This window comes from Hyposmocoma kahamanoa, unplaced genomic scaffold (assembly GCF_003589595.1).
Source record: "Hyposmocoma kahamanoa isolate Upper Pololo Valley unplaced genomic scaffold, ASM358959v1 202, whole genome shotgun sequence".
Taxonomy (NCBI): Eukaryota; Metazoa; Arthropoda; class Insecta; order Lepidoptera; family Cosmopterigidae; genus Hyposmocoma; species Hyposmocoma kahamanoa.
In genome coordinates, this window is record NW_020653726.1 from 6,353,292 (window position 1) to 6,366,092 (window position 12,801).

Below are 12,801 nucleotides of genomic sequence, written 5' to 3' on the forward strand. Positions count from 1 at the left end.
AGCCATTTCAGTATGATACATTCATTACCGGACACCCTGTATATATATAATATATAATAAAGCATCATATTCAATAAAATAAATTTTGACAGATTTTAAAAATTATAGTAGGCAGTATTATAGAACTGACAAGTAGTTGTCTAGAACACTATCGTTTTTCCAACTAAATTTTTTTCTAACACATCCCAAATCATTTCAGGATGTCCTGCGCCTTCTGCTACTACGGTTTAGTGCTAATGACGACAGAACTCTTCGAGACCGAGCCCGACGGTACAGGCGACTCGTGTGCTGCAGACTGTCGACCTTTACAAACCACTGATTATATGGACCTGTTATGGACTACGCTTGCTGAATTCCCCGGTATGGATAACCTGACATAAATTTATTACTGGCCTCTAAAAGTGACGGATATGTTTGCTGCCCCGGTGGTGTGTGACGGGAGCGTCTGTCTTGTGCGCAGCTAACGCGCCTTAGTAGCGATCTAGTCTGAAGTAGATCTGATCTAGTAGAAGCTTGAGAGTTTGAAACGAGGAGACGCGCGGGATACGTCAGTTGCCCTTTAAGTTGGAAGCTTTGTCCAGACATTGTCACAGGACAATGCGACCGGCATCTCCGACACTATCCCAGAGAGCTAATTAAGCATAAGCTAGATATCCTCCGGTCCCTCCAGCCTTTTAGGTTATTGGTAACTGGAGAGACGACGGAGAAACTCACTTCCCGACGCCGGAAGTGAGAGTGCCTTACGGTTCCGCCACCAATGAGAAGATTTGATAGTGGACTACGGCTTAGCGGTGGCAACTGTCAGATCTGCAAAGCGCAACGGGAAGTGAGCGTGCCTACAGCTACGGTACCTATCTGGAAAATAGGGAGGGCACTGTATGTGCACCCGGGGCGGCTCCCCCGAGGCACTAGCCTCTTGACAACTGGACTGAGGTAGTGTTGTCACAAGGTTGTCCTTGTACACTGGCTGATCTGGGGTCAGAACCTGAACTTATAAGGTTCCTGTACGTGTCCTTCCCACAAACCAAGAGAGAGAGGCTGTTAAAGAGGGTCACTATAATCAACACATATGCAGAAAAGGTATGGGAGTTGGCCTCTATAAGTCGATCCTGTACAGTCATAAACACAAGATACCTGACCCCCCAAGCCGACATTGTCGACCTTTTGGTTCTGAGCACAAAAATGTGGAGAAAATTGTTAAACAAACTTAATCTTTAACCTGTGAGCCGTAAAATTTATTTTAGTGTGACTCCCTGGTCGTCTCATTAGTGAACATTTTAAGAAAATTTTTAAGCGAATTTGATCTTTAACGTATGGTTCTTACTTAAATACAGAACACAAATTTCAACCAGTTTTAGTGACGCCGTCGTGGTCAAACGGTATAAGGATTGCTTTGCAAATTGAGGCAAGCATGGATCGAGTCACTTTAAAAATAAAATATTGTTTAGCTATGACTATATAATATTGTTTTTTTGTTTTTGACGTCTGGATAAGTGTAAGGAATGTCTAAGTTTTGTTCATACAGAACAATAATTTCTAATTTTAATGATTCCGTTAAGTGCGGCATATTAAAACAAGAAAGAAAACTTTGAAACTCACTAAGACCCTGAAAGTAATTAAAACTGAATAGAATAGAAACGAAACGTGGGACAATGCGTAAGGACAGAAGTCACGATCGTATGCAAACTGCACAGCGATTTCGTGATTTGTTAATCTATCCATACCCACCTTACGCTTTATTAATAATATCTAGGGTAGATATTATTATTAAAGCGTAAGGTGGGTATGGGTGGGTCACCCACCTTAGGCAATTTCTAGTGAACAAATATTGGGATTTGTCAACGTTAACATTAGTTAAAACAAAACAGTGCTCGTGGAATCTAACCACGGGTATTGTAACTGGCAGTGGATGCAACAAGCCGCTCGTCCAATTTACTTGGAAGTTAAATGACGAAATTTAGTATTATTGGTTTTAAAGATATGATTATCTTCAAGCAACACTCCACTGTATTGCTTACACAATAAAGTTGAAATTGCTTTAATTTTTTCTTTGTTCAATACGTAATGGCCTAATAATGTTAGGGGTCAGGTATATCATGTATATGACTGTACACGGGCGGATCCGGGGTCAGGATTTGAACTTAAAAGTTCCCTGTGCTTGCACAGGTTATAGTACCCTTCCCGCATAACCAAAAGATTGATAAGGAGGGCACTATAATCAAAATACATGTCGAAGATACGGGACTGGCCTCTAAAAGTTACTACTCAATGACGAAGAGTTCTTGTCAGATAGAGCGCTATAAGAAGAATACCACCTCACCTATGTCTGCCGCAAAGCGGTAATGTGAGCGTTACTAATACTACTCCAATGTAAAAAAAACAAAAACAAAACAAAATATTTATTATTTTTTCTTAACGAGTTCTTAGGTTTTCGCGATTGTTACACATAGGAAATGAAACGTTTTTTTTTATGGATTTAAATCGCGTATATTCGTTTTTTCAAGCAAACCTACGTATCGGACCCTTTACAGGTGCCATGGTCACGGTTGACTGTGGTGGTAAAGTCATAAACCGGTTATGTCTAATATTCATGCAAACCATCCTATTTCTTCACTATACTTACAAAAGTTATTAATTAAATACCTTATTATTTTTAATCTATAATATATCTGTTTTACAAATTATTTTATTTTAACAGTATGAATTTTTATTAAGTTAAATTTATTCTTAATTAATAATAGAAATTAGAATAAATTAAAACATATTAATCAGTACTGCAGTCTTATGTCTGTTTGGGATCTTTCATCAGAGGAAATACTGGATCCCAAATTTGAAAAACAAATATACGCGATTTAAATCCGGAAAAATAGTTTCGTCTTTTCATAATTAAAAAAAAAAACCATGTGACGGGATCAACAAGTCATGCGCCTGGTGTGTCCTTACACCTGTCTATAACACTTGCTACTCAGAGCTTTAAATTACAAAGATCTGAGGGACATGGCCACTGCGCCTGTAACTTCACCAGCAGCTTTACCCTTCAAAACTGGAACACAGTAATGCTCACATTACTGCTTGGCGGCTGAAATAGGTAAGGTAGCTTCCCTTGACGAACTCTTTCACAAGGAGCTCTACGGCTACTATAGCGTGAAACCATACTTGTTATTTTGTTCAATGTCAACTTCTACACAAACTGTTTTCATAAATAAATAAATGAAGAATAATACACGCTCGTCAGTTAGCTGTACTCTGAGATTTGAAATTGAATTTAGATTTAAACACACTAACCTGACCTGATAGACAAACAGTTGGGAGGTCTTTGCCGAAAGGCATTGTGAACTGTGAGGTTTATTGTTACTATTTTGTAACAAAACTAAAAATGTTAAATCCCGCAATTTATAAATAAACAGTTTTAAAATTAATATTGTTAAAATTTCGGAAATTATTTATTCCGATTGGATAATTGGTTTAGTATACTCTGATCGCGCTATCGCTTGGTAGTGGAAACTGATAGACTTAAATGTGTATACTGATCTGTTTTATTTTTCTCGCATCTGATCGCGCGATAGGATTGGACAAAAATAAACGTTACGTAGATAATACTATATAATTACGAAATTCTCAAAGTGCAAGACTTAAAGAAAACCGAAATAGTTTTTTATAAATTTAATTAATATAAATTACAATATCAATTAGGTACTATAACTAGCAACCCGATCGATACAAAATAGCGATCGATGGCGTTCCCGCGGTCCACCCTGACAGTGGTCATCAGGAGCAGTGTACACGTTCTGCAGCATTTTCCTCATATTGCAACATTTAAGTAGCCAAGGTACAGGGCGGCGTTAGCAATCTTCAAATCAAATCAAATCAAATCAAATCAAATCAAATCGTTTATTTGCATAAAACATGGTGGTCATGATAACACAGTAATATACATATAAGTTCAAGCATGTTTCGCCCGAAGATAATTTAGGCATGCAAAATAAATGAAAAATAGGTCGTCACATGATTACATTTACATTAAGTTATATATAATTAATTTAAATTCTTTTACATAAAAATTATTGTAGAAATTCCCTAATACTGTAATATACTTTATTCTTTAACAATTCATATAATTTAGTCTTAAATAATGTAATGGGCAAGTGTTTAATGTCATTTGGTAATCTATTGTAAATTCTGACACACATACACAAACAATTTTGATTATATTTTTCTACCTTAGGTACGTCAAAAAAAATTAGTCTATTGGGATTTCTATAATTTCGATGGTTCACGTCAATACTCTTAATAAACAAATGTAAATTATTTTTCACAAAAATGCTGGCTTCATAAATATATAAGGCAGGCAGGGGTAACAAACCAAGATCTTTAAATATAGGTTTACAGGATTCAAGCGGAGTCCTACCAGTAATTGCACGTATACATTTTTTTTGCGCCAATAACACTCTGTTTATATTCGTACCATTTCCCCAGATAAGAAGTCCATAACGTAGGGTCGAGACTACATATGCGTGATAAACTGTTAACATGGTTGACATATTTGTTATATTACGCAAACATTTCAAGGCGAAGGCAAATTTGTTAATTCTTTCACAAACGTTTTCGATGTGAGATTTCCAATTTAATTGTTTATTAATGATTATACCTAAAAATTTAGTTTCGTTTAGCTCGTCAATATTCAATTCCTTATATCTAATTTGTAGTGATATTGATGTATTATTAAAGTTTATATAATTAGTTTTAGTTAAATTTATTTGCAAATTGTTAATGTCAAGCCATGTAGTAATTAAATTAATAGTTTTATTTATGTCAGCTTCGTGAATTTTAATTGTGTCAGTACAGATTTTACCCTTGGTAGTCACTATTATAGAAATATCGTCAGCAAACATTATACATTTATGATTGGTTACGTCAACTATGTCATTAATATATATAAGAAATAAAAGGGGACCTAACACACTACCCTGTGGGACTCCGTATCTGTTAAACTGGTAATCTGAAGTAAATGAGACCATCTCATTGTTTTTATTTAATCTAGACAGCACGACTTGTTGTTGTCTGTTACTTAAGTAACTTCGAAACCAATTCAAAGGGATACCTCTCACACCTAGAGCTTCCAGTTTTTGCATAAGAACGTCATGTGAAACGAAATCAAATGCTTTACTTAAATCAAAGAAGAGCACTGTGGTCAAGATTTTATTATTAATTTTGCTTAAAACTTCTTTCATTAAGGTAAAAGTGGCAAGTGTTGTCGATTTATTTTTTTGAAACCCAAATTGTTCATTGCGTATTAATTTAAATTTATCACAGTATTCACTTAAACGTTTATGCATACATTTTTCAATTATTTTAGAAAATATTGGGATAAGAGTTATGGGACGGTAGTTACTAACGTCATTTTTGTCACCCTTTTTGTGTAGGGGTTTAATGATGGAAGTCTTTAATTTGTCTGGAAAAATTCCTGTCATGAAAGATAAATTAATTAGGTGCGTAAAAATAAAAATCAAGTTGTGAATGGAGGTTTTGATTACTTTGGTACAAATTTCATCAAATCCCTCAGAACTGGTATTATTTAAAGACATCACCTCCTTCCAAACTTCACTCTCAGTCATTGGTATTAAAAACATTGACTGAGGGCGGTTACAGAGCTTGTGTTGTCTTTTAGGCCTATCGATAATATCTCTTTCAGTTGTTTTTATAAAATATGAATTAAATACGTTGGCCATTTCTGTTGTATTTTTTATTAATTTATTGTCATTTTTTATACATTCAATTTCATTTTTCTGTAAGTTGTTGGAACCAATTTCATTGTTGATTATTGTCCAAGTCGCTTTACTTTTATTTTTACTATTATTAATAAAACGTATGTTGTAATTTTTTTTTAGTTTATATATACACGTTTTTAATATTTTTGAAAATTTTAAATATTTTAATTTATTTGCATTATTTTTGTGTTTATAGTACTTAAATCTTAGGAGTCTTTTTGTTTTGCAGCTATTTTTTAGGCCTCTAGTGATCCATTTTTGTTTCTTATTTAAATCCTTCTTAATTCTTATCTTGGGGAAACAAAGGAGATAGAACAGACTAAAAAGCTCATAAAATTTATTAAATGCTAAGTTTATATTAGATTCTTCAAAAATGTCATTAAAATTAAGATTTTCTAAACAATGATTAAATTTAAAAATATTATCTTCACTGTAGTCTCTTTTATAAAAATAATATGTTTTAGGTTTATTACCTTTAGATTTTACTGGGTATTTTAATAATTGTGCAGTTTCGTGGTCGGACAGATACAGAGGTAAGATTGTTGAGCTTGCATTTTCTATATTACTAAGAATATGATCAAGACACGACTTTTTTCTGGTAGGTTCAGTTATATGCATAGTCAAGTTATAATTAAGAGCGAGGTCTTTATAGTGCGTAGTAATTTTACCCGGTAACAGAGTATTGATATTTGTGTCACCTGCTAAAATAATCTTTGTATTATATTTATAAATGGAATAAACTTCATTTAGTACACATTCAAGTCTATCTAAAAATAGAGAAGGGTCACTGTCAGGGGTCCGGTAAAGACAAATAATGATGAGATTATTTGTGGGCAGTTCAACAGCGCAACATTCAAATGTATTTGTAATGGTATATTTTTTCACTAGGTCTAATTTTTTGAAATTTAGATTGTTTTTTACTAATATACAGGTACCCCCCCGTTTAGATTTGGTTTTTCTGCAGTAGGCTGATGCCAAGTCATAATTATGAATTTTAATATGTTGCTCATACCCCGATATAACAAACGTTTCGGTCAGACAAATTACATCTGGACCAAAGCCTAATTTCTGAAGTTCCTCTATTGTCAATTCTAATATTTCTTTTTTTGCCAGTATGCTCGCTATATTTTGATGAAGCAGCTTAAAATAAATTTTACTGTTTTCATTGCCTAGATAGTCGAAAAAAGTCTGATTTTGGAGTACTTTGTAGTTCATTAAAACTGAGTTTACGCGGAGTCTCATTTTTAGAACTCACAGACATACTTGGTTCGTCATTCCCTGTCTGCCACTTTTGTGCAGTATATAAAAAATTACGATCATAGTCGATGTGGCCTATGGTACAAAGTATTTTTTTACTTAACTCTTTTAGTTTTTCATAACGTTTCACTGATATAAAGCGGCAGTTTATAAACTGGTTACACAGACGTTCAATGTTTGTATTCAAATAGTCACTATTAACATTATAATTTTTCACTACCTGTAGAACAATGACCGTTTTATTTCCAAGGGATTGGAGGCACTTTCTGAGCTGATGCACTGTTTGCTTTGGGTGAAGATCATTCTCACCAATACTTAATAGTAATTTGTCCGATGGTTGTGTTGTCATAAGGTGTATGTTTCTGATTATGTCCTGTGTGAAAGCATTTGGTTTAATTATTGAAGAAACGTCGTAATGTGCTTGTTGAGTATTTCTCTTTGCCTTAATTAGTGTAGCTGCCAACCCTCTACATTGTTGTGTGCCATAGATAAATATTTTAGGATTTTGTTTATTTATAACTTCAGTGTCATTCTGTTCCATATTTAAGTTTTGAACTTTGTTTCTCTCATAAGGACTCCTACCACTTTTGTTTTGATTAATAATCTTTAAACATTTGTCAAGTTCCCTGTTCAAGTTTGCGATTTCAGTTTTTGCCAATGTTAATTCATGTTGTAGTAGTAAAACTTTTTTTTCAAGTTCAAACATTTCTTTATTATCCATTCCAATTTTTCTCGCTGATGTTGCAATTATACTGGTGTGTTTAATGTTATTATTATATATAGATTGTCTTTTAACCTCGTTGTCATTATTTAAATTTTTTGTTGGGGATTGGCATATGTTTTTCAATAATTGTATATCCTTTGTAAGTTTATTTATTGTCCTCTCCATTTCATTTTTTTCTATAATGGTATTTTCTAGTTCTTCTTGTGTAGTTCCTAAAGATGATTTCAAGGTGTTGATTTCTATTTTCATCTCCTCTATAAGAATATTGTGATTGGCTATGTCTACTAAACTTCTCGATAAGATTTCATTACTTTCGTATAAGTCTTGATAGGTGTCGTCATCGCTAAGGATGTGTGAATCATAATGTTCCGAAAGAGATTTTTTGGACTTATCACTCACTATATCATGTGAGGTAGAGGGAGTTATTAAGCTTGTAGATGGTCGTGGTTGAGTTTGAGATTGAGTTTGTGGCCCGTAATTATACTTTTCCGCTTTTTTTGTTGTGCGTTGCTTTCGAATAGTGACATTAGATTTTTCTGTTATGTTTTTCGACTGTACACATAATTTACACTTCCATTTCTTCCTTCTACTGGAGTCCATTAGATAATATAATTTTTCCGAAATACCAGAGCAGTCGAACTCAAAATGTTTTTTGCATGATGAGCAGACCACGCCATCCCGTGAATTATATTCGCGCTTGCACTTAGCACAGGATACCAGAGCCATTCTGCGTGTTTTTATTAAGACACCGTTTTTAAATTTTATATTTAGTACACACCAATTCTAAGTACTGTCGCGACGACACGAGGATGAATAGTGTATTTTGTAAACTTTTATCTTTATTCAGGCCAGATACTCTCAAAAGAAACAAAATAAAACCAAAAAAAATAATCGAAAACAATATATAAATTTCAAAGTGCTTCGAGGCGGGATTTGAACCACGATATGTTTGCGCGGCAGTCAATCTTCATATAACCATCTTACTTAATTAACTAATATCGCGATCAGAATATTTTATTGTACAGCATATACTTTACACTATGGCATGAGGCTCACGCTCATATTTATAAATAAAGTATAGTTTTATTTCTCTCTAGGAATTTTTGCAACCATATTTGTAATCGAGAAGTTTGGTCGCAAAAAGACAATGGCTGCCCAGTTCGTCATATTCGCCGTCTGCGTTTGTGTCCTCATTTATAATGGAAAGTAAGTATTGTTATACTAATCTATATTGAGATGCTCCACTGTACAAAACTGTTAACGTTTATTATTATCGAAATAGTTTAACATTGAATATATTGTTAGGGTTATAAGGGCTCTTTTTTATCATAATAGATAATCTTTTGTTAAAGATGTTAAGAAATTACAAAGAAATAACGCAACAGGGCGGTAACAAAAAGGCTTGACCATAATACAACAGCAGACTCATCGCGCGAGGCATATTCTGCCTTTTTGGTTTAGTGTTGCCATTTAAACCACTTTACTATTAATTATCTGACTAAAGTTTGAAACTGCAACACAAAGACAAAAAGCAGAATATCAACCAGCCAGTGTTGAAAGATATTTAGCAGGCTGGTGATGGTACTCATGGTAACAAAAAAAATAATAATCCTCAGAACTTTTGAAACCTGTTCAATAATGATTCGAACCTTTTTGTACAACCCACATCAAATTTTTAAACAACTTAAATATAATTTTATGTTTATAAATAATTTTATTTATTCACTAAAGTTTTTTTTTATTTTTTTTTTTATTACTCACCACAATACAACGCAATAAACATAACAAACTAAAAGTTATGAACTATTCTATAGATATTGTGGGAGACAAGTGCCTAAGCTAGGCTCAAGGCCTGTGTTTCAGGACACCAGGTCTCCAACCCTTGAGAATAACATTTCCAATAATATTTATTAAACTGAACATTTAAAGTAGTCAACTCTGTACACAAGTCTAGCGTGGATGGAGACAGTACGTCCTTGTGTAATATATCGTAGGAGAAACTTGATTGATTCCATTCAGTATTTTTTGAACTTTCAAATCGTGTTTTCTCAATTGCACCATTTTTAAGTTACGACGATATTTGGTTTCACGTGCGATTGTGTTACCACTGTGAAGTATGAAATTAGGTATGCTGAGTACAAATGTGTTGTCTTGCTTTCAGTCGTACTTTCCTAACTTGTGTGCTGTTCCTGGCTCGTGGTATCATCGCTGGACTCTTTCAAGCCGCTTACGTGTACACACCAGAGGTACATACATACAATACTAATCGAAGTGCAGCGAGTAAAGCTTTCTTAGCATCCACTTAAATTGCATAATCCGCAAACGGAATTTCTCTCGTTCCTCAACTGTTAGAACGCCGTGACATTACACGTTTGTAGAAGCGCTGCAGGGACGCGACAGCTGCGCGTCTGTCAGTAATGTTTAACCGACTTCAAAAAAGGAGGTTCTCAATTTGACCGTATTTTTATGTATGTTACGCGAGAACTCCAACTTTTTTGTGATTTGTGAACCTATTTAGATGATTCTTTTTTTTTAATAAAGATGGGTACCTCGATAGTGGTCCAACTTCAATATGAAGAAAATATGCCACTACATTATCAATTTCGAACATAATGTTTTCTAAAATGTATTTGTAAAAACCATTCTCTATTTTTTAACTTCTGAAGTTCAGGAATGGTTGTAACTGTGTAACTTGAAAGTCAGCCTTACGTTTATAGTGAAATATCGAATCTTATGCATTATCCTTCACCCCAATACTCCATTTCAATTTCTTAATTTCGGAAATGGTTGTAATCACGTAATTTGAAAGTCAAGCTGGCTCCTACGTTCTCTGTTTTGTGCTTTTCTGTTGGAATTGTTGAAGTTCAGTAGTGTGTTTGGTACATTTATATATAATTTGCTATTAACCCTTAACGCGGACTGAGAAATTAGGCGTAAAGACATTTCTTAAAATGCTATGAATCACACCATATTTTTTTAGATTCCAAATAAAAAAACTGTTGCTTACCTATTTGACCGTCTTGAATATAATTAATTAATCTCCTGGACTTATCTACTGGTTTTCTATGATGCCACAACTAGCATTACTCATTTATGGAATCATATTATAGAAATATCAACGTGTTCTAGGTGTACCCAACAGCATTGAGGTCAACGGCCGTTGGCGCTTGTAGCGGGGTAGCGAGACTTGGTGCCATGATCACCCCCTATGTTGCTCAGGTATTGTTATTTTATTTATACTTTCATAATTACTAATGATCGAATCAGTAATGAGGATATCCGCAAGGGGACCAGAGTAACCGACATAGCACAAAGAATTTCAAAACATAAGTGGCAATGGGCAGGGCACATTGCTCGCAGAACATGGCTTATGGGGCCGAAGAGTTTTCGAGTTGCAACCTCGTACCGGAAGAAAAGCGTGGGCAGACCATCCACAAGGTGGATTGATGATCTGGTGAAGGCTGCGGGAATCAGCTGGATGCAAGCGGCGCAGGACAGGTCGTTGTGGCTTTGTTTGGGGGGCTTATGTTCAACAGTGGACGTCTTTTGGCTGAAATGATGATGAATTAGTAATAATTAGGCATTTGAGTCCCAGATTATTAAATCCCGGTACAAGCAATTTTGCAAATGCCCTATTGTTCATCATATTATTATTTCAAGAAACTATTGTTTGATATAAATGGTCTGATGTGGAAGTCCCGGTTTCAATACCCGATGTGTCCAATTTCGGAAATAAACTTTTCTTTCTAGATTAATTCTGGGTGTGACCATAGTCTTAATAGGAGGGGAATGCGCTATATTGAGACCAGATAAATTGGCCTAACATATATATATTTATGTAGTATATTATTTTATCCCGTAACGCGTCCTAGAACCACACGGTGTCTCTAACGCGCAACTGTGTTTTCATCGTTTTCTTTTTAAATTAATTTTATAAAATAAAAATACCAAAATCATCAAGGACGCCGTGTCCCTGGGACGTTTGACGGATAAAAACAAAAGTGTAAACGATAGATAAAGTGAACCGACTTGGAAGAAAGATTTAGCGTGAATGTTAGTGTTTTCTACTAAAATATCAATGTAGTATGATGTATTCTAATGTTTTATTTCCGTCAATCGAAACGTCGCTTTAATCCTGTGTAATGGCACAGATTACAGAACTGAATAGTAAAGTATTACTGAACTTGGGTAATATAAGAAGTATTTTTAATTACAGGTCCTTTTAAAGAACTCCATAGCAATAGCGACGGGCGTATACTCACTAGCTGCAGTTCTTGCCGCGATTGCATGCCTCTTACTTCCAATAGAAACCAAAGGACGCGAAATGAGAGACACTATCACTGGTACAACTTAGCTAAAGGTGTTATTTATTACGTTTCTTGGTGTTTTAGGGTTGGACCTCACTTGTCTTAGTATGTACCCTAAAATGCCTCTGAAGAAAAGTTTCCAAACTTTTCACAGAAGGCCAATTGTCTGGAATTATCATTATCTAAAAGTTGTTTTAAAATATTTCTGTGTTATTACATTGTACGAAATATTATACGTCCACGATACGAAGTTGTAATGAGTAGGATTCAAAAGTCGGAAAGTTTCGATGATTTTGGAGGTGTGGCCATAATGGATAACTGTCTAACGGAATGAGATAGGTAAATCGTAGGCGGCAGCTTGAGAAAGGTGTCTAATTTATCGATTAGACTATACGTATTATAGGAAACGGTAAAGGAATGTGAACATCGTACGTATCAAAGGGGTGTTTATTTTGGACTTACCCCATTGGGAGACAAATGTGATGATATACAGGATTATTTGTAAAATACTAACAATCTCGCAGGACTATATTACTATCATCATAAGCAACAACTTTGGTTTCATATCTTTCAATAATTATCGATTTCAATAAAACTCGAGGAAGGAGCTCTACTCCTTGTGAAAGAGTTCGTCCAGGGTAGTACGCCAGCTTACCTATTTCTGCCGCCAAACAGTAATGAGAGCATTACTGCGTTCCGCTTTGAAGGGTAGGGATGCTGGTGAAATTACAGGCACATGGGTATT

The 12,801-nt window shown here is 34.7% G+C and overlaps 1 protein-coding gene across 1 annotated transcript in view; it reads left to right on the top strand.

Annotated features, from left to right (window-relative positions):
- LOC113227093 (synaptic vesicle 2-related protein) overlaps positions 1 to 12,511 on the top strand; it is a 44,903-nt gene extending 32,392 nt beyond the window's left edge. Inside the window, exons 2-6 of the mRNA XM_026459966.1 lie at positions 200 to 360; positions 8,847 to 8,955; positions 9,911 to 9,995; positions 10,879 to 10,968; positions 11,966 to 12,511. Coding sequence (XP_026315751.1) covers positions 200 to 360; positions 8,847 to 8,955; positions 9,911 to 9,995; positions 10,879 to 10,968; positions 11,966 to 12,103 — 583 coding nt within the window. The 3' untranslated portion in view covers positions 12,104 to 12,511. The remainder of the gene's footprint in view (positions 1 to 199; positions 361 to 8,846; positions 8,956 to 9,910; positions 9,996 to 10,878; positions 10,969 to 11,965) is intronic.
- The last annotated feature ends 290 nt before the right edge of the window (positions 12,512 to 12,801 follow it).